The sequence below is a fragment of the Odontesthes bonariensis genome, chromosome 22 (genome assembly GCF_027942865.1).
Source record: "Odontesthes bonariensis isolate fOdoBon6 chromosome 22, fOdoBon6.hap1, whole genome shotgun sequence".
NCBI lineage: Eukaryota > Metazoa > Chordata > Actinopteri > Atheriniformes > Atherinopsidae > Odontesthes > Odontesthes bonariensis.
Genome location: NC_134527.1, coordinates 7,136,800 through 7,162,478, shown reverse-complemented (window position 1 = coordinate 7,162,478; position 25,679 = coordinate 7,136,800). Strand labels below are relative to the sequence as shown.

The 25,679-nt window shown below is 42.5% G+C and overlaps 3 protein-coding genes across 10 annotated transcripts in view; 2 read left to right on the top strand and 1 right to left on the bottom strand.

The window, feature by feature from the left end:
• Nucleotides 1-12,293, top strand: part of rxraa (retinoid X receptor, alpha a) — a 98,470-nt gene extending 86,177 nt beyond the window's left edge. For both annotated transcript variants that reach the window (XM_075456175.1, XM_075456176.1), the window contains exons 7-11: nucleotides 1,199-1,328; nucleotides 3,432-3,564; nucleotides 5,952-6,043; nucleotides 7,638-7,743; nucleotides 7,857-12,293. In XM_075456175.1, the coding sequence (XP_075312290.1) occupies nucleotides 1,199-1,328; nucleotides 3,432-3,564; nucleotides 5,952-6,043; nucleotides 7,638-7,743; nucleotides 7,857-8,004 (609 nt within the window). In that variant the 3' untranslated portion in view covers nucleotides 8,005-12,293. The remainder of the gene's footprint in view (nucleotides 1-1,198; nucleotides 1,329-3,431; nucleotides 3,565-5,951; nucleotides 6,044-7,637; nucleotides 7,744-7,856) is intronic.
• A 54-nt stretch (nucleotides 12,294-12,347) lies between these two features.
• Nucleotides 12,348-18,512, bottom strand: wdr5 (WD repeat domain 5). The gene is made up of 14 exons (XM_075456177.1): nucleotides 18,328-18,512; nucleotides 17,359-17,469; nucleotides 17,007-17,115; nucleotides 15,801-15,874; nucleotides 15,616-15,705; nucleotides 15,415-15,504; nucleotides 15,187-15,270; nucleotides 15,047-15,102; nucleotides 14,755-14,801; nucleotides 14,579-14,654; nucleotides 14,416-14,449; nucleotides 13,795-13,869; nucleotides 13,600-13,687; nucleotides 12,348-13,503 (listed from the first exon to the last, which is right to left on the bottom strand). Exons 2-14 carry the CDS (start codon nucleotides 17,434-17,436, stop codon nucleotides 13,403-13,405), a joined length of 1,002 nt encoding a protein of 333 aa, XP_075312292.1. The 5' UTR covers nucleotides 17,437-17,469; nucleotides 18,328-18,512; the 3' UTR covers nucleotides 12,348-13,402.
• Nucleotides 18,513-19,067: 555 nt separating this feature from the next.
• LOC142372609 (bromodomain-containing protein 3-like) lies at nucleotides 19,068-25,091 on the top strand. 7 transcript variants are annotated; one of them, XM_075455556.1, is made up of 10 exons: nucleotides 19,068-19,157; nucleotides 20,953-21,285; nucleotides 22,301-22,438; nucleotides 22,526-22,661; nucleotides 22,769-23,037; nucleotides 23,126-23,254; nucleotides 23,377-23,559; nucleotides 24,210-24,343; nucleotides 24,433-24,707; nucleotides 24,843-25,091. In XM_075455556.1, the coding sequence occupies exons 2-10, from the start codon at nucleotides 21,088-21,090 to the stop codon at nucleotides 24,950-24,952; spliced, it is 1,572 nt and encodes a 523-aa protein (XP_075311671.1). In that variant the 5' UTR covers nucleotides 19,068-19,157; nucleotides 20,953-21,087; the 3' UTR covers nucleotides 24,953-25,091. The 7 variants fall into 7 exon arrangements, with proteins under 7 accessions (XP_075311671.1, XP_075311675.1, XP_075311674.1 ...); XM_075455560.1 differs by having other exon boundaries at nucleotides 19,093-19,157; nucleotides 20,956-21,285; XM_075455559.1 differs by lacking the exon at nucleotides 19,068-19,157 and adding an exon at nucleotides 19,165-19,310.
• Nucleotides 25,092-25,679: the final 588 nt, after the last annotated feature.

Below are 25,679 nucleotides of genomic sequence, written 5' to 3'. Positions count from 1 at the left end.
GTCATGCTGTTGTTGCCTTTTTTTCTACAGCTTTGGCCTCTTGAACTTTAATTTATGTCCTTTATCTAAGTTTCAAAAATTCTAAAATAATAAAATTTAAAAAAAAACTAATAAAAACTTGAATAAAGCAAAAGTGAATAAAATTTTGTTTTGCTTTGTTTTTGTGGGGTTTTATTGTGCGTTTTTCTCTTTCAGCCATTTCGAGAGGGTAAGGCAAGATTATTGCACGTGTCACCACAGCCGAGATACCGATAGAGCTATTTAGGACATAAAGAGACAAAAGGGCTCTTTAAAAGCATTTTCAGCTTTTTTTTTTTTTTTTGAGCTGCTTTTATATTCATGTCCCCTCAATGCTTACATAGGACTAATGAAGTCAAATCAATAAATCATTGGAGCTTTTACCCTGGCTCATGCGGACCCTTTTTATTTCTCAGTGGAACTTGTCAGTGTTCCTATTCTGAGCACTAAAAGGACAATCTACAATGAGGTCTGTTCGCCAGCCCAGCCCCGGCACAGCTTGTTTTATCATTCAACAAACTCTCATGGTTTTTTCTCCACTGACAAATGTTGATGCCAATGAGTCCTTTGAGAACTAGAAACAATGTGGAAGTCTCAAGATAGGCACAGCATTTATACTTGTTCTTTTATGAAGAATGAAACAGGAGACTTTTTTGAAGTTTACTCGAGTCACATGACTTGAGGAATCTTCATAATAGGCAATACTGTGAGTAAACATTCATGGAAGTTAAACACATAGGGTGCTACTTTTTAAAAGCCCCTTCTGCTCTGCTAATAAAGTCCCCTTTTCAGCTCCTCAGCCCTTGTTCTGTAGTAACATGTCAGGAGAGCCTCTCAGGGGCCTAATGAACTCCGCTAGCTATCCAAGAGTGTTTCGGCTAAAAGATCCCCAAAGAAAGAGTCTGCTGAGCAAAGGTTGTTTTTTTTTACTGGCAGCTCTCTGCAGGTATTTCCTCCACAAGCTGGGACAGAATCACTGTTTGTTTTGCCTTCCTACTCACCTTCCTCTTTGGAGGATATCGATCACAGCATAGCACTCGTGTTGGTGTCCATGTGTGGGTGAGAACACAGTGATTCATCGGTATCCCGAGATGAGGCTATCAGCCAAAACATACACACAGGTCAAAACAAAAATATCACACCGATTCATTTACCTGTTTTTGTGTCTGTTTCCCTGCAGCCCAATGACCCAGTGACAAACATCTGTCAAGCGGCTGACAAGCAGCTCTTTACCCTGGTGGAGTGGGCCAAGAGGATCCCCCACTTCTCCGAGCTGCCGCTGGACGACCAGGTCATCTTGCTACGAGCAGGTCCGTCAGCACAGCTTCTACGCGTTCACAACCTCATGGAGTTCTTAGAATGCAGATTTAAGCGTTGTGTTTGAATGAATCATTATTTCTTTTACTGTTTATGAGCCACCCCTCATTTCTTTACATTTTCTTCTTTTGACGTGCTCTTGAGCAATGGATTTCCAGGCTTTCTGAAGATCTTCCAAAGTGTTTCTTTCAACATTGTTTACTTTTTCACACTTGTCTTCTGTCTAGTCCTTGTGCTTGTCAGAGGAATGTTTTGCTGGTTTGTTTGATTATTTATGTGTTTATTTATTCATTCATTAATTCATTCATACATACAAGTCAAGTCAAACAAAAAAAATAAACATTAAAAAAAGAACCAATCTTAAAGTATATCTTTAGGCACTCTGTTACTGTCAGGCGGTTGCAACAATAACACAGTTGGACAGGTATAAGATAGCATTTTTGCACAAGGTGATCCCCAAAGACCTTATTGCCTTAAAATTTGACATATGTCAGCATGTGTCCTGAAAAATGTGCAGAAGTTGGACAAGCGGAGCACAAAAGAAAAGTCCAGCAAAAGACCTGAAACAGAACCTGAGAGATGCATCTGGACCTACTATCATCAGAAATGGTCCCAGACCTCAACATTTTTGAAGCAGTGTGGGATCATCTGGACAGAGAACAGAACAAAAGGCGGCCAACATCCAAAGAAGAGCTTTGGGATGTCCTTCAAGAAGCGTGGAGAACTATTCCCGAAGACCACTTAAAGAAATGACTAAAGCTTGTCTGAGAAGTTCCGGAATGTGTTGAAGAGTAGAAGTGGTCATACCTAATATTGATTTCCCTGATGATTAGATTTGTACAAACTCTACTGTATTTACATAGATTTTTGTAGATTTCAATAAATTGCTGCTCCTGTTTTCCTGTAAATATATAAAGAAGCGTGCGCAGTGCTGTAGATACAGCACAAAAAGCACATAATGAAGATGGGGAAAACAGAGTTTGAATAAAACACTGTACACATCAGCAGTGATTCAGGAAAATGTTCGATTCCAGTGAGGGTTACTCAAAGAAAAACGGTAGATTTGTCTACTCAACGGGCCACAGACGAGACACGAAGAACAAACAAACATACTTTAGCACTTAAAAGAAGTTACATAAACACAACGGACTGAAAAATGCCAGAACCAACTCCCAATCTTTATCTGTGTAGAGAGCTCTTAGCAAAACAGAACACGAGGACGTTAATGCTTTGTATTATTATGAATAACTCTCTTGGTTATGTGACTGAGAGAAGAGACAGACCCACAATCACTGTATGCATCAGCTGTATCTGAAAAAGCAAGCCAACTGCTAAGCATCACAGAGGCAGCGACATGGAACAGAGTGAATCATCTGTCACTTCTGCTACATTCACTAACGTCACATGCAGGGAGGTCTTTTGGGTTCTCCCAACACATTGCCCTGGTTCCCTGCCTGTCGCTCCAAATTACACCATTATATTCTCTATCCACCTTCAGGAAAAGAAGCACCGCATACCCATCTTTAATACTGAAAAGAAAGAATATACAATGATGGAAAGACTTCAGCAAAGTAGACAGACACATTATTCTGCAGAGCTCGTCTCCTCTTAGCTCTCAGGTTTTCTATAAATAACCGCTTTAGTTCTGCTGTATCGCAGATAAAAGCATCTCAGCTCTTCTCATAGCCAACTCAAAAGTGGGGAGAAGAGGTGAGTGTTGCCAGGCAGAACAGTTAAAGGAGCCCTGTCGCTCACAGGGCGGCATCTTGTGTCCTCTCTGTTCTCTGTCAGGCCCCCTGCTTTGGCACATCAAGCCCGTTGTCTTTATTGTAATGGCAGGCGCAGTTCATCCCTTTTACACGCTTGTCTCTTTAGAAAGCACGATTCAAATGTCTTAGTAATAACCTGATGCTTGTGCTTGAGAAAGCTGCAGGCTTTTATGGTGCAGCGTAATTGATTCATTGGAATTCCATCTCTGTTGTCAGTTTAGTTTCGCTTGAATGCGATGTGAACTTGTTATTTTATCTTTTTTTCTGGGATTTAGTTTTCCTTTTTTTCATACTTCTCCTCAATCCCTCTCCTTATCTCTGCCGCAGGTTGGAATGAACTCCTCATTGCATCGTTTTCGCACCGTTCGATAACGGTAAAAGACGGGATTCTGTTGGCGACGGGGCTACACGTCCACCGCAACAGCGCCCATAGCGCTGGAGTCGGAGCCATCTTTGACAGGTCATTATCGCCATATTACTAAACTTTCTTGCACCTGGTATTGTTTGGATTCATTTAACAGCAGCAACATTTTGTTTTTAAAGGCGTTTGCAAAGATGGGGCACGTTGCAATGAAGTCCTGTTCATTTTAGTGACTTATTTGTACTTTTTACTTCATAATACGACTTTGATTAAAGAAATATTTGGCTTGGTTGTGGAAACTATATTATGATTCGTGCAAATGCTCTTTCTATGGAGCTAAGAAGATGTATATTTTACATAAGTGCTTTCATTTTTTTTGACAGTATGTGACTTTTATGTTTCTTTCAGTGTGACTGGAAATCACAAGGATGCTTCACTGAGAGCTTAGCAGCACAGGAGTTATTGATTAGCTTCGGTATATTAAATATGTACACCTGGATCATGGGTATGGAAGAAACTCTGAGCTGCTCAGAAAATGTCAAAAAAATCCATGCCAAGTTCAGCCGAAGTGAAGTCAGTGAGTGTGCAGGAACCACCCTGGTGACTGTTATTGACGTTCCAGGCAGCAAGCTGGCAGACTGACTGAAACATCACTTGAGTCTTTTGTGTGAGTTCAGCAGCATCACAACCTGAGCGGAACTGAGAGAAGCTATTTGGAAAGTTAAAAATACAGCCGGTTATATTCTGTGCCGCCTGAGCCAAGTGCGGTTTCAGACTCGTCTTAGAAGATGAAGATAAGTAGGCTATTAACGTCCCATTTATTATGACAAAAGCCACGTGCTCTAATGCATCTCTCTTCTTTCTGTGCCCTGCTGAATACATCAAATATCATCGAAAGGGAGAACCTATGTAGACCTTTATAAGGTCTTACAGTTGATTGTGTATGTGAGAGTAAAACCAAGCAATGAGGATGGACTATTTAAGCAGCATTATAAGTGTCCAAAAGCACAATACATCTGTCATGTTCAGATGGAGGAAGAGTACTCAAGGACAAAAAGTCTTCACCGATCAGCATCCTCTAATGAATAAGATCCATTTTTAGCATAACCATCGGTGCAGTATCCAACCTTCAAGCCTTTGTGGTAGAGAGGCTGGATTGAAATACAGAATGAATTTAATTATTAAATTTTCCAATAGTGTGAAAGGAACCTGGCAGTATTAGTTCCTTCAGTGAAACACGGTGATGTGGGGACGCTTTTCTGTGACAGATCCTCAGTGAGGACCTTTTCCACAACAATTAAGACCTCAGGCTGGGACAAAGGTTTTCATTTAAAGACGAGACAATGAGATGAAGTATCAAGAAAACACAAGGTTTAGATTTTTAAGACGTTTGCAAGAAACCACAGAAACCTTTTCTTGCCTCGCTGTGTGCTGGTCTTGTGTGTGGAATGATAAGGGGGAAAAACTGAACTGAATTCATGTTAAGAGGAGTATAAAACAAACCAAAAAATGTGGAACGGTCTGAAAAACTTTCCACCAAGAAGTTCAGATTTTTATTGATCCATATAATCCATCAGGAGCTTCGTTCATGTTTTATTCTGAAAATGAAAATTGCCCTTGTACTCGTATATGTGCCTGGACAGAGAGATGGCAGTTGCTGTGATAAGCAGGCTTCATGCTCATTCATCGGCATTCACAGCCACAGGACGTATTCCATCTCTGCATTAACTGTGGCAAGCATTAAGATACAGAGAACTGATTATGTATCCTTATCTACTCTCCGCTCTCTCTGCCCCATACAAATGAAGAGACTGATTAACTTACACACTTCACTCCTTTCTTTCTTTCTTTCTTGTAGCTCTGTTGTTCCTCCTCGGAGCAAATTGAATTAGAAAAGCTAAGAGCCACAATTGACTTTACTATCCGAGTGCTAGGGCCAGAGAGAAACATAGTGGGGGGGGGGGGGAACCACCGCCAGGGAGAGGGTGTGACCGAGTCAAAGAAGGGTGAGGAGTTCGAGCAGCTCCACGCTGCGGCACACCCACTGGTGATGTCACACACAGACAGTGGGAGCGCTGGTGTTGGATTACAGCTTGTGTTTACTCTGTGGCTTTCCTTTTATGAAAACCACATACTAAATATAATTACTTTGCAGGGTTGTAAACTTTTCCACTGATCTGTGCCTCTGTGGGCTCACTGTATGCTCGTGTGCATTTGTTTTTTAAATAGATGGGAGCTGGATGGCGGTCGAAAAAACATATTTTGAACGCACCAGTCTGGATAGTTCACATGAGGAGCAGTGACTCATTTGCAAAAATGTACCAATTAGATTCAAGTGGTTTCCTGTGATCTTAACTTTTCTGGCTCTTGTTTGCTTGTCTGACATAACACAGTAGCCAAGAAATAAACTGCGCCTGAGTCCTGAATTTTAATGAGCCACAGATCTGACTTTTTTTTTTTTTTCCCTTCCCTCCCCTGTTGCACAGAGTGCTCACAGAGCTGGTGTCAAAGATGAGGGACATGCAGATGGATAAGACAGAACTGGGGTGCCTTCGAGCCATCGTCCTTTTCAACCCAGGTAACCATCCACACGTGAGAGCTTTTCAGGTTCCCCAGCAGGTTAACCAACCTGTAAACGGAACCTCAGGTGGAGCTGCGTGGTTTCAGAAAGGACAAACACAGGCGCCGAAGCTGTGTATTCATTCACATATTTGGAAAAGATCAATAAGAAGGGAATACATTTTTTTTGTGTCACTTTGCTGTGTGTCTCAGCTTGACCTCATTTATGCGATGCCAGAATTGGGACCTCTCTCGACTTGTCTGTCATTTTCTTTTCTTTATGTAAACCTTATCAAACCAAACAGCATCTGTTTATTCTAGCTGCCCATGACTGTGCCCCACGTTTTAATGACTTGATGTGGGAGCCTCCCTCCCTCCCGTCCGTCCGTCTGGGGGCCGCTGTCGATCTGCTCATGCCAGACACACTGCTCCTCTGTGTACCACATTTTGTTCAGGCCGCATCCGGGCCCGCTGGCCTCACTTCTCTTTTCCAACTGATTCCTTGTTAATTAGCAGTTTGCAAGACCGGTCTGACTGAGGGGCCAAAGGGTTGGGGTGTGGAGGAGGGGCCACCGAGGCTAAAAGGGTCCTCAGTCCTTCCTTTCCCACACTGCGCGGTCTCATTCGGCCATTAGCAACAAATGTTCATTCATTGTTGGTCAATCGCGCTGCGCTTTGTTCTCCAGAAATGTTCATCAGTGATGTGTTGATGTTGTGAATCAAAGACGCGTCCCTAATGGAAGCTGAAATCGGCGCAGCTTGGTTATTACAGCCTTAATTGGACTAACCCAGAAAGTGGTGACCCGCGTTCATACGGAGCCTGTGGGGTTAAAACTCAATGCAACTTACAACCTGCTTTCCAACATGGCATAAAATGTAAATAAACAGAAAGCTATTTGTTGCTGAACAGTTAAACGCTTCTTGATTGAACCGATGTTGAAAATGTAAACTTTTTTTTTTTAAACCGTTGTTGTAATTCTTTGTGTTCCATCATAATCTGATGGATGTTGCCCTTTAGCAAGATTTTAACAGCTTTGACTGTAAAGGCCTCAGTATGCTTCTCCGTCAGCTCTCCGTCCTTTCGAAGTTCTCCGTCGGGATGTCGGATACGCAAGGCAGTTCACCTCCCGATCAGTAGGCGGCGCTACGTTAAACGACCCAATCTCGCGACGTCTTTGGTGAAAGTCGTTGATTGGTTGTTCACCTTCCGGCTCCGTTCCACTCCTCACAGTGAACGATGGCGACCGAGAGAGAAAGACTGTTGTTGGAGTTGGAGCTTGTTGATTTTGAAATGCAAATAATTTTGACCAAATGTTGACCGGCACACAGTAAACTCTTTCAGAAATGGTGGTGTAGGACGGCGCTAAACAGGAAAAGTGATTCCGGAAATGATGTTGTTAGCCGATCACAATCACAACCCTTGCAGTCTCCGCGAGTCTCCGTCTCCTCGACGGATAGATGGGAATTTAGGCCGACGCACGCAAGCGACGGAGAGCGTCTCCGGGAGGGTCTCCGTCGCTCTCCGTAGACGACCATAAATTAGCCTTAAGAGAAAGAGCAAAAAAATTTCAATCTGCGCTGTGTTACAGTTGTTTCTTTTTGTGTCTCCGGAGACTCGAAGGGTCTGTCCAACCCAGGTGAAGTCGAAGCCCTGAGAGAGAAAGTCTACGCCTCTTTAGAGGCTTACTGCAAACAGAAGTACCCCGAGCAGCCGGGCAGGTAGGATTCAAATCGCCAAGCATTTGCTCATTTCAGATGCATCATTTTGTGTGATTCAGTCGTGTGTATCGATGCCTGTAACATCTTGTTCCTTCGGCCTTGCGTCTGCACAGGTTCGCCAAGCTGTTGCTGCGGTTACCAGCGCTGCGCTCCATCGGGCTCAAGTGTCTGGAACACTTGTTCTTCTTCAAACTGATCGGCGACACGCCCATCGACACCTTCCTAATGGAGATGCTAGAAGCCCCACATCAAATGACATAATAGCAGTGAGCCCTCCTCGCCCCTGCGTCCCCACCGCTTCTTCGTACCCTCCTCAAGCGCATCGCCTCGCAGCCCTGGATCAGGAGCAGGGTTTTTTTTTTTTTTTAAAAAGTCCATCTACAGCAAAGGACAGGTCCCATGAAGACTTCGGATGGAGAATCTCTCCCTTCCTCCCTCTGTCCCTCCCTCCGTCCGCTCTATCCCCGACTCCCTCTGATGTGTTTCAGAACAAGGAATCCGTCACGCTCATGGGTCTGTTTTATACCTTGTAAAAATATATAAATAAGAAATATATGAGAAATCACACAACATCAACATGAGTAACTACGTCGGAGTGAAATGAGGACGGACGAAGGACAAAATAAACCTAATGAGCCATGGTTTTCATCTTTACTTCTCCCGCCGCCCTGACATGAACAAGCAGAGACGATCAGGTTTCAAAACACTCACGGTAAAGCTTGCAGGTATATTCACCAAAACAGCAATGATGTCACCTTTGGACACTCAGCGTTTGTGATTGGGACAATCGTAGACCCTTGGGAACCTTGGGGCCCATCTTGGGACTGGACCGTTTTTGGGGGGGTAGGGGGGTTTATCCAGCGGCCTAAAGAACTTGGTCTGTTCGGTTGGACTTGACTTAACACGTCGGGCCTTTGCACTAGCAGTTTTTTGAAGAGTGAGCTTGTCGGCGCAGAACTCAGAGGTGGCTGAAGAAGATTGCAAACGCTCACAAACCTCAGGTCTCCTCCCAGTTCCGACGAACCCAAACCATGTCTTACTGCGATAGCACTGTGCAACTTCAGGAGGGATGTCTTAGTAGTCGACTAATCCGCCCTCGAGTCCTCAAAGAGTTGGAAGAGCTGGTTATGTACAATCAACGCAGCTTTCTGCACTCACAGGTTGTTGTAAATTACCCACCCTCATGCTACGTTAGCTTCATGCTACGTGAGCATCACTGGACGCTCTAAAAGGCCTCCAGGAGGCGCAGGAACAGTTTTTTTGGCAAGCTGCTTCATTTCTGCGCATTCTAACACACTCGGGTGACTGGAAAGTGAGCGTAAGGTCACGCCAGTTAGGAAGCGGTGTCGTCCTTTTTCTCCACCCTCCCTGCTTGTCATTTTCTGTGAATTTCAGCACACCAGATAACGCCTACCACACTCAGAAACTCCTCTGCTCATCGCAGCGGGTATCAGCTTTTTTTTAAGAAGAAAAAAAAACCCACCTCATATTTACATGTACAGAACGTTACAGCCGCACACAGTATTGACGTTTGTTGTTTTTTTTTTTAGTTTTCTCTTTTAGAGGAGAATGCACAATTACCTCTGTCGCCATCGCTCAGACCTTCAGCTCTTTGCATCCGTTTAGGCTTCATCCATATACAGCGTGTGGGAGAGGCGCATGTCGTTGCAGCGGAGCCGTTCTCTGTTTATTTGTTTGTTTCTTGGCACTTAACCTCATGACAATGGAGTCGGGCTCCTAAGCACAGAGCTGATGTAAATGCAATCGACCTCTGAGGTGGAATTTGGCCCTGGCCCAGTTAGGAACGCCTCAGTCCTTTTCCTCTTCAGAGGGTGACACACACTCACACGAGCAGACACACACTCTGTGCACTTCTCTGGACAACCAAGTGTCATTTAAGTTGAACTGAAATGTTGAATATCTCGATGTCATGTATAGATGTGCTTTATGCCCATATTCTTTTCTTTTTTTGTCTTTGTGGTCATTTTTTTCCACCTCTGCTTTTCTCCAAATGCTGCAGCTTTTGCAAAACTATGCATCGAGTACATTTCCAAAGATTGTCCACAGAGCGGTTTTAACAGGCCTAATGTGTGTGTGTGTGTGTGTGTGTGTGTGTGTATGTGTGTGTGTGTAGCGGATGTTTGTGAGGTGGGCGTCCACATTTTCAGATATCTGATAGTCATTCTGTTCTGGTTTACAAACCCTGGACTAAAATAATCGCTGGTGTCTTAGAGAAAAGTGGGTTTTAGGTTTTTTTTTTCTCCCCCCGTACAATAATTTTTCACCGCACTTTCACAAGCACCTTTCTCAAGACACTCTCTGGATGACAACAACAACAAAAACCAAACCCGAGCACTGTGTTTTCATCCCTCTTTGATAAACTGAGTTTTTTAATGCAGCATGACTGAGTGGGTGGAGTCTTGAGTGTGCCGATCAGATCCAGATTTTTCAGTGCGAGGCAGAAAAATGCATTCGTAATTATTTTCCGTCTTTTTATATGACTCTGTAATTTTTAAAACTTGATGAAATTTGATTGCGAAAAAACATGAACGCTTGGTAACTTTTAGACCAAAAATCGATCACATTCTATCTCAAAATTGGTTTCCACCCACAGTTTCCAAGTTATGAATTCATTTATTTTTTTTTTTTTTAAACGAAATGACTCCTCTGCATTTCACAGCCAAACCCGTGTTACCTGTTTGGCTTCACTGCTCTATCTAATAAAGTCAATAATCAGACACGTGTAAATAACATCTTTAGAAAAACAAATTTTTTTAAATGAACCCATGAGCAGATAGCTGTCCAGAAGCTCATTTTTATAATGCTTTTATGACATTTTTCACCAAAACTGATTAACAGAGTCTAAAAGCTCTATATTTTAGCTGGTGGCACCATCAGGACTCCACAGAGCGCTGGCTTTGATGCAGCGGCTAAAAGAACGCGTTAATCATTTGTTTGTGGCCACCTACTTCAAGGAAGCATCTGCGTGGAGGAAATTTAACAAAGTTCCACCTCGTGAAACGAACCTGCGGTGATCTCCTCTGTGTTTATGAGCCAGCTCTGAAATGTCAGATGGGATTCACACCTCACACAGGACGGTTTCACTTTGGGCGGGAGCGAAAGTTGGAGGGGGGGGAAAGTGAGGGAGGTAGTGGCGATTTAAGGGCTGCGGGCTCCCTCTGGTGGACGAAGAGCAGCGCTGCAACAGTACTTGAATTTTTCTACTATTTAATCAGACAAATGGATGGCGCTTTGTGACACCGCCGCCGTTGCTTTAGAGCAGACACAACATCGCTGTCAGACTGTCAAAACAGAGAAAAGTAGCAATAATTTGAATATAATCTGCTGTTACCCGACATGTTCAATGAGGATGCCTGTACTAACCTATCCAGGTGATAGTATTAACTGCCAGCTTGAGCTCAGTTTACAGTATTTATGTTTTTTTGGGGGTGGACATACTTAATTGTCTGTTAAAACAGAAAAGTACAAGCAGAGAATGACTTTTTTTTTTTTTTCCTGAAGGCTGATTCTAATCAAGAAAAATTGATTTCAAACAATCAAACACTTGCGTTGCCCCGACATTGAAGTGTTTCTCCTCCTGTTTTTTGTTTCTCAAGCCATATAAAGTGGATGATGCGCGAGCTCACTCGGACGGGCTCGGGACTTCTCGATGAGATAAAGGAATGATCACCCATGCAGAATGATCGCCCACGTGAACGCTTTATAACATAAAGCTATATTTTGTTAATATGTATATGTGTATATATTTATAAATATATATCAGCAGATCTATTCCTTGAGTATTTCCAAATTTGAAAAGAGGGAGAAAAGTCTTTCAGACCAAACCTTAATGGTGTGTTTTTGTATTTCAATCTGTGGAAACGAGTCCTGATCAACCAGCAGAAGTGCAGCAGCTTCGTGAGACTTCAAAAAAAAAAAAAAAAGCAGAAAACAGAAACGGGCGAAGACTTCAAACCCTCCGAAATGTACGTGTAGCTTAGCAAATTCCATGTTGAAAAAGTGTCATCAGGAAAAGCCGAGCTCGTGACACAATCACTGCTTTCTTTGTTTGCATTGACAGTACAATGTTCTAGTTTAAAAAGAAGAAACTGAGGAGGAAAAGAAGAAAAAAAAAAACACTTGGAAAAAAGATCTATTTTTGTACAAAGGTAATTTTGTCCCTTGCTATGTACTCTGTTCTTTCCCTTCTCTTCTGTGGGCTGTTATATTTGTCGTGGAAAAGCTTACTCAATTTCAGACTGAAAATGTAATGTGGGAGGAATAGTCGGCTTTGGCACTTTGGTAACTTGTGTCGCCTTTACTTTGCCTTTTTTTGTTGTTTTTTTTTCGTCCCGTCGTTGCAAGACGGGAGTATCTCTGTTCATTATATATAAATATATATATATTTTTTTTTTTGGTCTATTTTTAACAAGGTGGAAATTTGTCATCTGTTCTTTGTGAGTTGTTCCGATGTTCCACCTTTATGGACAGAAAAGAGAGGGGAAGAAAAAAAAAGGTTATTAAAAAAAACAAACTTACAAGTGACTTGACGCCAGATTCTGTGTGATGCTTTCAGAGGTTCAAAATCACAACACGACTCCGCGTGAAACATACAAAAACTGTTGTTTTTTTTTATTAGGTTGTAGGTCGGTACTGTCGGATGCAAATATTCCACAAAAACCCAGGTGAACTACAGAGAACAGGTGCCGTGAAGTGCTCCGTGTGCACGGATATGAACTAATCAAGCATTTTTTTTTTTATTTGTTTTTTAGAAATGAAAGGGGAAAAAAAGCAAAAGCAACACGTGTTAGTGTAACATGTACAGATACTAAAACAACTGCATTTGGTCGCTGTAATACAAAGTAACACACTAAAAGAATTCCTTTTATACAAGATAGGTTTGTCCAGTTGGGATTATTCTTTCCCTTTTTAAAGAAAAGTTTCTATCATTATTTGTTTGTAGCTATTAACACATCTGTGACGGGTACATACTTTGAGGCTTTTTTTTTCTCTTTTTAAACTGCACCATAATCCCTCCGAAGCTTCACACTGCAGTCAAATCCTGGTTTGTTGCCCCTTAAAAAAAAAAAAAAAAATCAAATCTTGCAATGGCACAGAGATCTGACATTTAGACAGAAGCAAGAAAGAAAAGAAAAAGCAAGATTGGTACCACTTCAATAAATAAAATAATCCTTTGGTGCCTAAATCTAAAGCCTGATATAAATGTCACCTTTTTTTGTTTTTTTAAAGTTTAGATGCACAGTTACAGACAAGTCAAAAGAAATCATCCAAAGGCCCAGTAACCATAACATTTATTGTACAGATGTTATGAAACAGAAAGGCGAATTATGCAGTGTCAAAAATACTGAAGCACCAGAACGTTGCTTTCAAACAAAAGTCACTTGTTTCCTTAGTAAGACGGAGGGGATCTGGCACGTGGCGAGAGGATAGAGTCCGCTGCGGAGCTGATGAGTCGGGTCGGGTCGCGCTCTCCTTGTTGAATTTCATTAGCTAACAGCTCTCAGCATCCACGAGGAGGAGGAAGAAGAAGAAGAAGGGAAAAAAAAAAAAACGGTCCTCTCTTTTTACACCAAAACGTAGAAAAAAAATGAAAATTTAATAATAAAAGTTGAATGGCTCCACAATATCCAAAAAGAGCTTAGCAGTCGCTTTTCCATAGCTTGATGGTTTTGTCGTTTTCTAAAGCCGCAGATGCGATGATGTTCTCTGTCGGGTGGCAGGCGGTTGAAATGACGACGTCTGAAAATAAAGAAAGAACAAAAACACGTTCACGTCTAGCTGCTCCGTCTATACGATGCTACATTTGATTTCAAATCTTAAAAAAATTGGCTGTACCCGTGTGGCCCTGGAGTTTCTGCACAATCTCCTTCGTCTGCAGGTTCCAGATGTAAACCATGTTGTCCTCCGAGCCCGACACGATCCACTGCAAGAGAGAGCGGCCGCTTAGCTTCAGCTCACAGCCGCACGCGCAAGTCATTCCAAACATAAGCTACATGTTCGCTGCGTCAAAGAACGAACGAGGGCTCCTACCTTCCCCCCGGTGACCGAGAAATTGGCGAATATGCAGTACTTCTCGTTTTTGTGGCCCGTGTAGGTTTTCAAGCACTGAAAAGTTGGGAGACATTTGAGAGTCAAGTCGCAGTCAGAAATGTTCTCAGCTGCAAATGCAGTATTACTTTGTATTTCTATCTTGTACAGTTTCAAAACACCAAAGGAAACAAAGAAAGCAGCCAAACGAAGAGCTGGGCTCCCTGAATGCTAAGTGATCAGAAACACCCTCTTCAGAGGTGTGTTTGGGATCGTTACGCCTAAAACAAACACCAGACGCTGCACTCCTGAGAGTAGGTGGTATGAACTGAGGTGTGAAACGGCTAAAAATCATTACAGAAAAACCCAAAGCGAAGACAACAGGAAGGATGTCAGTTAGTTGTGCTGTTTAATAAACCAACACATGCACACAAAGCTCCTAAACTTTTAACTTCATAAAAAAAAAAAGTCCACAGAATTCCTGAAAGGAAATGACACCGGACGCTTTTTTCCTAAAATCGTCCAATAAGATTGCAGAGTGAGTGCCGGGAAAATTAATCTATAGTGTCTTCCTTGTGTAGTTTGGGGATTTTCACACGTGTTGCATCAGTCGGAGGAGCGTACCTTTCCTTTGCTGTAGTCCCACAGCTTCAGTGTGCTGAAAATCCACAAGAACAGAGTAAACATCTGTTAAAAAACTCAAACCAAGACCGTCCAGCTGCAGAGGACAGCTCAGCTCGGTGTTATGCTGCCCTCTGTAGGTGAAAAATCACATCACATCACTCACTTATCCAGTGTGGCAGCCAGGATGTACTTCCCGTTTGGGGAAAACTTCACAAACGACACCGGAGGGTTGTCATCGTCTAACAGACACACAGACAAAAATCAGCACACAAGTGAGGGGTAAATCAGGACTTATTTGGACGTTTGCTGGCACAGTAAGAGGTGAAGAAACGGCCTTACCGATGAGGGTTTTTAAACACTGCCCCGAGGCCGTGTCCCAGATTCGACTGCAAAGCAACAGAATAGGTATTTAATTAGCACCCGTTAAGCAGCACGGTGAATAAACGGACAGAGGATGAATAGAAACGAATGGCATTTGCATCATTTTCAGTGCGAAATAAAAACATTGTCCGTCCCTCGATCGCGACGTTTCCCCCAAGTCCGAAACACAGAATGTGGAGCCAGTTCTCCTTAAAACAACTCCGGGCTTTCTATCAGAACATATGATTAGTGTGACGCAGAACAGGCTCACCAGAGGCCATCGTAGCTGCTGGACACGATCAGGGAGCCGTCTCTGTTGAAATGAACCTGCAAGCACAGACAGGCTGCTGTTGCCATGGCGCTGCTAAAAGTCTAGAAGATTTGTGGTGATGGCACAGAATTAAAACTCACGGCGGAGACGGGGTCAGAGTGAGCCGGCAATGTTTTCAAACATTTCCCAGTCTTCACGTCCCATATCCTTACGCTCTCATCAAACTAGTAGGAAAAAAAGAAGATGTTAACAAATGTTTTGCTCAAACCCACACGGAGTCATGCTTCTAATCCTCAAAGGTCCAACATCTGCGCCCCATTTATGGCTTCCTTTGTTGATTAAAAAAATAAAAAAAGCTCTGTACTCACCGATCCAGACACGATGAGATTTGACTGGGGGTTGAAGTTGCAGCAGAAGACGTAGTTGCTGTGACCTTTAAGAGTTTTTAAGCACTTTCCCTGGATTCAAGAGAAACTGAGTGAAATGTCACATTTCCACTGCAGCTCCGATCGTGACTGGACTTTCAACATCGACACATTCCAGATATAAAGCCGTTTGAGCCCCCTTACCGAGCTGACGTCCCAGATCTTCAGGGTCTTGTCGTCCGACGCGGACACCAGGAGGTTGGAGTCGGAGGACCAGGCCACGTCGGATATGCCCTGCGGATTTGTGGGAAATGATCGAAGGCAGGAGAAGTCAGCAATAAAGACCTGCGTCTGTCTCAGCTTTCTAAAGACGGCGGCCTGTCACTCACAAGTTTGTGTCCAGATATGGTTTTCTCGAACTTGCCGTCGTACGCTCCCCAGATTTTGATGAGTTTGTCGGCAGCTGCAACACAAGAAATGCATTCAGTGTCGCTATCGAGACGACCACAGACGTTAAGACGGCGACGGAAAGTTCTGCACGTCGCCGCGTTGACTTATTCCAGCCACGTTTGTACGGCTGAAAACTGCCAAATATGATTCACGAGCCGCTCCAAACCTCCTCCGTATGTTTCTCCTCACGTCATTTCAGGTTTCAGCGATCTTACCGTCACCTGTCAAAAGAAATCTGTTCCGTAGCTGCTGTTCTCTTCTGATGTTTTGGCTTTTCTGGCCTTTCTCTTCTCGAGTGTACGAATGTTTCACACCCTGTGAAGTCTTCCCTCGATGCTCGGCCCGGATAATTATACGTCCGTGGCTCGACTAGATGGGGTTTTATTCATCTCAGAAAGGATTTCGTAAACATCCAACACTTTTTGTGGTTCCAAACTCCTAAAGTGTGTTCTTTATGTTTCCCCCAAAGTGCCATAAAGCTGTTGGCTACCGTCTGTAAAGTATTACACTTTTACCTCTTTTAAAGATGAAAATATACAGAAGGAATCACCTGTACGTGAAAAAGCTTTGGACGATTGTCAAATAACATTGGTACCCAAGAAAAGAGGGCGTTACACCTAACAAAGATTTAATTATCCTCAAATTAAAGTGGAGGGTTTGCATTTTAAGCCCATATTCATCATAGAATTGTAAATAAAATGTGCTTGAATTTCCTTCGGGACCAATAAAGTATCTATCTATCCATCCATCTATAACAAAAAAAAAAGTAACAATAAAACAGTGTACTCTTGAAAAGAGAATGGGATTTTTCTGTAAAGCTGCAGTGATTAGTTGATCATAATAAATCAGATAATTTTTTTTGGTTTACCCGAGAGTTCATAAAAATTAAATGTAAAAAAACTGATGTGCTCGGTCACAGAAGGGGGAAAAAAAGCTAAATATTTAGGTTTTGGTCCGTTAATCAGACAAAAGAAAACACACACACCAGATGTTGCTTTCCAGTGTATTTTTAAACACTTCGTAAACTAAACAGTTTGCTAGGAAAATGATTTACATATAAACTAAAGGTGGGAGCCAACAGTTCAATCAAAGTCATTTAAAAAGGTGACATGAGCTTGGATTCAAATAAATAAAAACAAACTCACATGAGCTGGCCAGCCATTCTCCACTCGGGCTGAACTTGACCGAGGACACGGCTTTAGTGTGTCCCGCTAACGTGAATTTCAGGCTGTAGTTTGGCTTGGCGGGCGCCGACTGTAAATTCAAACAACACGTCACAGGATGTGCTGAATGTGGACAAACACTCGTCTCTGTGTCTCAGGTTTTCAGGACATTGTTTACAGCTCAGGTGTGAAATACCTCTGATTGTGCTAAAGTTAGAATAAACAAGAACGCATGCGTGCTTATATAATGATAAAATAAATAAATAAATGAAAAACTTATACAGACACAGTGTAAAGTTACATGAAATCCTAATGATATTCTAGTTATTCACACCTTGCTTTGGCTGGCGGATGCTGATGGTACAACTGGAGGTTTGGTGTCAGTCTCTGGTTTCTTGTCTTCTGTTGCCATGGTGAGGAAATGACCATCTATTGCACGTTAATCCTGAGACACAAAAAAAACAACATAATAAATTTAGGTTTTTTTGTATGATAATAAGTTCTGATGATAAAAAAAAAAGACTTAGTAATATATGGTTACGAGTTAAAAGATCAATATAAAGTCTGAGCAGAGGTAGCCACTTACAAACTTAAAATCAGTGCAATCAAAACACACATTTGTACATATGACTGATTTAAAAACCTACATTGAACCAATAGGTGCGCTAACAGCTGTGAGGTGCAGCCACTCAAAAAAACTATGGCATTTATTTATAATATAGGTCTGAATTTGTAGCCATTTGAGGGCTCCGTAGTTTTCGGTTAGTCATGTTTAACTTCATTAGCAAAACGGCATAGCTATTTTCTGTCGCTAAGTGGTTAAAATGCTCGTGTGGCTGCTATGTCTTTTAGCTTCGAGTTTAGCTAGCTGAGCTAGCTTCAGCTGACAGACGATAAATTGCTCCAATTACGTGAAACGACTAGACAGAAATACTTCATACGGTCAGTTACGACTATACTGCATTCGTTTCGCATGAATTAACGTGATCTTGTTTGTTTTCTTTAACGTAATAACTGCGGAAAAGCAACATCTAACAAAAGACGATACGGAATCCGTTCGCCGAAACTTTACTCTGGCAAACGCAGTGATCGTTTCGTAACGACAGCTACATACACATTGAAAGATTCGGAATTGGATGTCTGAGACAAAACATGCACCTTAATGGTAAATCCTCTGGTTTTATGAGGGAGAAAGGGGGGGGGCTAAAGGTAGCTTGTTTGTGCAGGTTAATGATGTTGACAAGCTGCCACGAATGGGCCCTCCATTCAAACAATGAGGATTCAGGCAAACGCCGATACTCACAGGAATTAATGCAGATTCACGTCGAGATTATTACTCTTCGAAGCAACCAGGAAGAAGAGCTGCGCGTGTATAAACAAAGGCAATCCCGAAGAGCTATTAATTCAAGTGGTTTACTATCGCAGATTTGCTACGGTGAGAAGCGGGGAATGTGGTGTGCTGAGGCTCTGCGCAGGCGCGTAACACTCAGAAGTAACGGAAACTAGTGAGGGTCAATTATCGAAGGAAAAGCAAAAAAAACCCCAAAAGGTTATTATTATTAATAATAATGATAATTATCATGATTAATATTGGCTTTGTTTTCCATATTTGTTTAATATATTAAACCAATATTCATATAATATATTACATGTAAAATAATATATAAATAATAATATAATATATTATAATATTTCACAAATATTGAAAAGAAAGCCAATGACAATCATTAAATTTGCCGTAGTATTTTGTAATATTTTCGTTTATCACACCAGTTTGTTATACAAAATACGGAATAGTTTGTCTCAATCAGATTTATCACTTGTAACACAATATTGTCGCTTCAAATTTTACACTGAATAACGTGCAACGGAACAAATACTTTTCTCAACCCCAGGCTTATATAATATCCATTTCAGCTATTTCTTTGTTCATTAGTGGGGAAAAAACGCGGCTTTCTGTAAATAAAGAAGTATTTCATTTCCAAACTGTAATTCTTGAGTGTAGGCATGCCAGCTCACCAGGTGGCGGTAATGCTGGAAGACGTTACTTTCGAATCGTCAATAAACCACGAAGAAGAAAAAGCCACTGACGACAGAGTTCGAGGTCCCTCCCTCGAGCCATGCCCATTGCAGGTTAGTGAAGAACACTTTAGTAGGTTTTAACGCATTGTGTGAGTTAGCGCGAGTTGGTTATTTATCTTATTTGGGTTTCGGTGCGAGGTGTGAATCCTTCTCAAGTGGGCAGCGTCTGAACTCTCCTCCCTACACGCTCGCATAAGAAAACGAGTTGGTAAAAAGTTTAGTGCTTGGCTGTTCTTTTTTTTTTCTTTTTTTTGGTTTTGTACTCGTTACCCAGGTCCTTGCTGTGGAACGAACACACGGGTGTTTTTGCTCCGTTATCTCAAAATGCAGCTAGCTCCCAGGCAAATCCAGGTCGAGTTTAGGTAGAAAGACTGCCAAAAGTTAGCGGAAGGTTGACCGCATTAAAACAAAAGAAACCCGCATCGAAATTCCCTAGTTTTCCGTGTGAATTTGAGTCTTGCCATGATAAATTCTGCAGCGTATTTATGACAGCCTTTGTCTGCCAGTCAGTTTCACCATATACAAGTGCTTAAAGCAGCTAGCCAAGTTAAGCTAACGAGCTGAATGTTCATTAACTGGCCTTGTGACATATTACTGCAGTTTGGTATTGTAAAACTTTGCGAAACTGTCTAGTATTTTAGCGTTATATTAGGCAAACTGTCGCGCCACACCGACATTTATTAGCAGGAGACATAGTTAATCATTGGCATGAAGTTAGGCTGTGCCCATGCTTCAGTTTCACTGCACATTTTTCTCGACCGAAGATTTAGTTTGTTCTTGGGTGTGTAACGTGGAGGGGGGAGGGTATTAAAGGATTTTAAAGATTTCAGTCACTAATAAAACCCTCCTCCGGCTTGTCTGATAACTGAAAGCACCCGAATTGATAATCTGTTATTGTTCCGTCGCAGCTGACAAAAAATATATATATATATATATATATATCTTTTGTAACTTTTCTCTTGGGCCTGGAATTGCCACCAAACAGGCTGCTGGCATTCAAGTTTTTCAAAATCCTGTCCATACCCCACCCCATTAGGAGGGTTTCTGTTCCTGTTGCTGGTGAAATGATCAGCTGGTGAAAAATTGGCACTGCCAACTTAAAAAAAAAATACGCATTACCTACAGGAGATGGAGCAAGAGTTGTAGCCAAATTAATCTAACATCGTTTTTTGTCTTGTTGCAATTGCATCAAATATTGCTTAGAATTTATTATAATAAGTGTTGTAAAAAACACTTGGATATGGCCTCACATTTTGACAGCTATAATACCAAACTGTAGTGTGGGCCACTGGTTTGTCAGTATAGGACCAACATCTTATCTGCCTTTTTTTTTTTTTTCATGCCATTTTCATAGTGTTATCAAATCTGACAGGCCACATACTCAACAAATCACTTCTGACCTCAAATATGTCCTTGTAAATACTGTGGTGGCGCTGCGTTTGTCTCTCCAACAGGGAACTCTGGGGAGTTGGTCTACAACTGCTTTGACTGGGCAATCTTTGTCATGGTGTTGTCCACGTTAGATCAGAATGACCAAAGTCAAAGCAGCGGTAGATCAACGGCTCCCATGGGCTGGTGGTAAATAAAACAATGCATGGATCTAAATTCTTCTCACAAGCTTAATAACATTAAAAAAAGGTACCACATGTCCAACAGAATGATGGATAATGTGTGTGGAATTGTGGTTAAAGTGTATTCCGATGTAAGTAAAGTCTTTTTTTTTTATTTTGTTTATTCCCTCACATTTCAAATGTCCGCATCCAGTAGGCAGTCTTGTCAACATACCTGTCATGTTTGGGCCGTTAACTGCACCGTCATAACCGTTGAAACTTTTCATTTACATCAGCAGGTTTGAGTTGTGTGGAATGAGAAGTATGTTTGACGTGGACTGGAGTTCCCTCAGAGTCTTTGCTGAGCTGACGGGCAAACGCTACATCATTTCCACAAGACGGCAGAAACGAGCAGACGGCTTGTAACCATCATGTCTGCAGCAGCCGCAGAGCCGGACCCTCCGCAGCTCGAGAACCCTCCACCTCCAGAGGTGACCAGTCCGAGCCAGCCCGGCCGGAGGACCAACCAGCTGCAGTACATGCAGAAAGTAGTGATCAAAACCCTGTGGCGGCACCAGTTCGCTTGGCCTTTTTACCAGCCTGTCGATGCGGTCACTCTTGGACTACCTGTGAGTAGTTTCCACTTGTTGAGTGATCAGTCGATTGCCAGACCAATCATTTATCTACAATCACTGAGGTAACGGAAGAACTGTTCGTCATAGTTTCAGCCAAAAAAATATTGGAACATTACTAAATATTCCCAATCAAAGCCAGTGCAATAAAAGGATTTCTGCCTCTGAGCTGTGGGCGATCAATATGAAAATCTTGCTTTCAGTTGAACACAACAGGGAAGCGGTTATCTGTTGCATTTGTGAATGCTTTGTTTATTTATTCAGCTGCAGTTGTGACACATCTCTATATTAAAGACAGCTGTACACACATCCCGTAACAATATTAGATTTAGTCTCCAACAATATAACGATTTCTTTTGCACATATAAACTCATTTACCTCTGACTGCGGATGCTTTAGTGAGATGATTTTTTTTTTTTTTCTAACACACACATCTTTGTTCTGTAAGGATCTTTGTCACCTTCAGTAAAAGCATATGTGAAGTTTATTTTCACTGGAGTAAAACTGCTTCCATTGTACTAATGTTGTCTTAAGATTTGCTCACCTCTTTCAATTTCTCCTCGCCTCCCGTTTCTTGTGCACACCCCTACATAAACACAGTGAGTACGGAGGTGTCACGTCCCATCAAGATGTTATCCAACAATGACAGCTTAGTTTATTCTGGCAGATAATTACATTGGTGTTTACACTTTTAAGAGCATTAATAGAATATTTTTTTAGGCTTTGTTTTAAATGGTTCTAAAGTCGTTTATACAGATTACAACTGTTTACAATCAGTCACCCAGAGAGCTTTACATATTGTATTTTAATGTACGATGAAACAAAATTTCAGTGGCCCTTCTGGAGGGCGGAGGCATGATGAATAGGAAAATGGTGGATGTTTGGAATGAAGCAATTGAACGCAGATTAACTTCTCCCTATCAGTCAGACTTGGCAGAGCTTCCTAACGATGTAAGGTGGAGGGGAAACAAAAGAGGACATTCATCTGACACTGCCTCTTCTTCTTGATCAGGATTATCATAAGATAATTACATCGCCAATGGACATGGGTACCATCAAGAAACGGCTAGAGAACAACTACTACTGGAGTGCGAGTGAGTGCATGCAAGACTTCAACACCATGTTCACCAACTGCTACATATATAACAAGGTGAGGAGCTCTGCGACTCGGAAGTGCACGATGCTTGTTACCCTCACAAATACTAAATCCTAACGGCTTCCGCTTCATCCTCTGCAGCCAACAGACGACATCGTGCTGATGGCGCTCGCCTTGGAGAAGATTTTCCTTCAAAAAGTCGCCCAAATGCCTCAGAAGGAAGTGGAGCTTCTTCCCCACGCTGCCAGAGGAAAAGGGAAGAAAAGTATCACTCCAGGTACCTCACTTCTGTCCGTAAACAGCTACTGCAACACAACTTCAGGCGACATACTACATACTCGTTTAAGTTTGATACGTTCTCGACAATATGTTTGACTGCTTTAGTAGAAAACAGGGTGAGGCATGAAAGCGCCGGCCGAGCGGTCGCACCTTCTAAGAGCGGCTTTGAAGAGAAAGAACTTCCACGTCAAGAAGCTGAGCAGGGCGGCCTGGCCGAACAGCTGAAGTACTGCGGTGAGATCCTGAAGGAGATGCTGGGCAAGAAACACATGGCCTACGCCTGGCCGTTCTACAAGCCTGTAGACGCTGGAGCTCTGGGGCTGCACGATTACCACGACATCATCAAATACCCCATGGATCTCTGCACTGTTAAAGTAAACTGAGCCATCAGTGCCTGTGAATTATTGCCACAAAGTCCCCCACGTTTGTGGTTCAACTTGTTTTTCTGTTTTTGAACTGCAGCAAAAGCTGGATGGACGAGAATACCAAGAGGTGCAGCAGTTTGCTGCGGATGTGCGGTTGATTTTTTCCAACTGTTACAAATACAACCCCTCACATCATAGCGTTGTCAGTATGGCCCGAAAACTTCAGGTGTGTTGTGATTTTTTTTTTTCTTTTTTTTTTCTTTTTGATAATTAAAGTATTAAAACTGACTCTTGAGCCCAGCTTTATATTTCCCCTCTGCTCTGTCGTTGGGCGACTGGTGCCTTCAGGGAGTGTTTGAGCAGAAGTTTGCAAAGATGCCCGAAGAGCGCGTGGAGCTGACTGCGCCGCCTGGTCCCACATCTGCTACGAGTGCAGCTTTCTGTGGGCTTAATGGCAACAGTTCCTCCAGTTTGGACAAACCCGAGTTGGCGGAGGGACGTGCCACCCGACTTGCTGAGGTGCAAGATCAGGTGAGCTCCTGCACAGATCTCTACATGGCAAAGTTTTACGTCACATAAAAGATGACCCCGTAAATGCTTACAGGTTGGCTTCATCTCACAGTACTGTTAGTCTGCACTACCTGAAAAAAACAGAAATCTGTTGAATACAATGAAAATATTGCCTTTATCTGAGAGAATTTGCTTGAGTCATTTTGTGTCCCGGCTGCTTCAGGTAAGTGGCAGCGCGGCGTGTAAAACCAGGGTTATTACAGAGCACAAATTATGCACAGGCTGCGTTTTAAAAGAGTTTGTGTGTGATGAGATCTGAGGAGCTGCTTCAGATTTATTCTGCAGTACAATAACAAGCAAACTTATTTGCATTGCTCTTCGGCTCCCGGTTATACCACAGAGACAATAAAAAATGAAACAAGAACAAAGCATACGACTGACTAACAAAATCATAAGCTGATTTCAAGCAATAAGTAAATCACTTAATACATATTTTCTCTGAGCTTTACGTTCCCTGCCACCTGCTGAGTCACTCAGCAGCTACCCTGCAGCTGCAGACACTCCATTTGTTTCTGTTTTTTGGTTTCCAGGTGTGTCTATTTCTCTTGACACTTTATTTGATTTATTGATACCTCACCACAATAACCCATCTCTGCCGGCTTTCGACCCAGCTTAAAAGTGTGCACGAACAGCTCGCTGCCCTGTCTGAAGCCCCTGTGAATAAACCAAAGAAGGACAAGAGAGAGCACAGCAGGCAAAGTAAAGGAACTACAAGTTCCAAATGTCTCGCAAGCTCCAGCTCCAGGTATGGTGTTTTACTTCCCTTTAACCCCTCCCCCAAACACACACACACAAACAGACATGGATCGCTTTACTCTTCTGCCCTTATTTTAGGCCACCATGGAAAAGTAGCAACGACTGGGATTCAGACAACGAATCTCTGCCGATGACATATGATGAAAAGCACCAGCTGAGCCTGGACATTAACCGGTTACCCGGCACGAAGCTGGGCCACGTGGTGCAGATCATTCAGGCACGAGAGCCCAACGTGTGCAGCGGCAACCCGGATGAGATCGAGATCGACTTTGAGATCCTTAAGCCGTCGACTCTGCGTGAGCTGGAGCAATATGTCAAGTTGTCCCTGTACAAGAGGTTCAAGAAATTTCAAAGTGAGTACAAAAACCTCTCCTGCCACCTTCACGTGAAACCTTTGGCACCGAGCTGCTGATTTTTATAGCATTCATAGCCTTCATAGCATTTAATCGGTGATGGTGTTTGGTTTTCTTTTGCTTCCCTTTGTGCAGAGAAGAGCAGTCAGACTGCATCTCATCACATGAGCAGCAGCAGCAGTAGTTCTTCAGATTTAGCCACCAGCAGCTCCACTAACTCCAGCTCAGAAGACGGTGACTCCTGATCCCTGTACTGTTATATTTATTTGTTGTTGTTTTTTTTGACCAAAATATGTATCTTCAAAGATTTTAAACATGATTATTTTTCTATCTGTTAAAGTTTTATGTTCAGTACGTTGAAAATTAAACTTAACCATTTTTGTACTCCTGTCTTTTCTGAGTCTGTTTTCTTTGTTATCCCAATATAACAATCTCCAGTGTTTCTTATCAAATGCTTAAAAACACGACAGAGCTGGAGGATACTCTGCTGGACAAGACACTGATTTGTTAGTCATTTTATTTCTTCTTATTTTTAATCACAGTGCGTGTGAAGAAATCCAAGTGTGGACAATGTAAGTCGTATCATTTAGCATCAGCTTTCTGTAGCAGTGAAAATTCTGTATTTTCTGTATTCTGTATCAGCATGATATCTGTAGACTTATGACAGGAGCACATTGATTTCTTTACACTGTGAGCCATTAAGGTTTTGCTCTTCTGTAAACGGCTCCACAGTGAAACAAAGCAGTCCTGACTCAAACATTAACTCTGCTTCCTGCAGGCCGGCCAACTGTTCTGCAGGAACTGGCGCCAGCCCAACGCTGCCCAACAGCTGGTGCTCTCCCCAGCCAGCCGCTCCACTGAACCACCGTGCTGCCGTCAGCACGCACACAAAGCGTTGCGTCTGTGCAGTCGGAGCAATGATGGAAGAAAAGTGGGGGAGTGAAGCACTGACTCGGGGGTGGTGACGGCTAT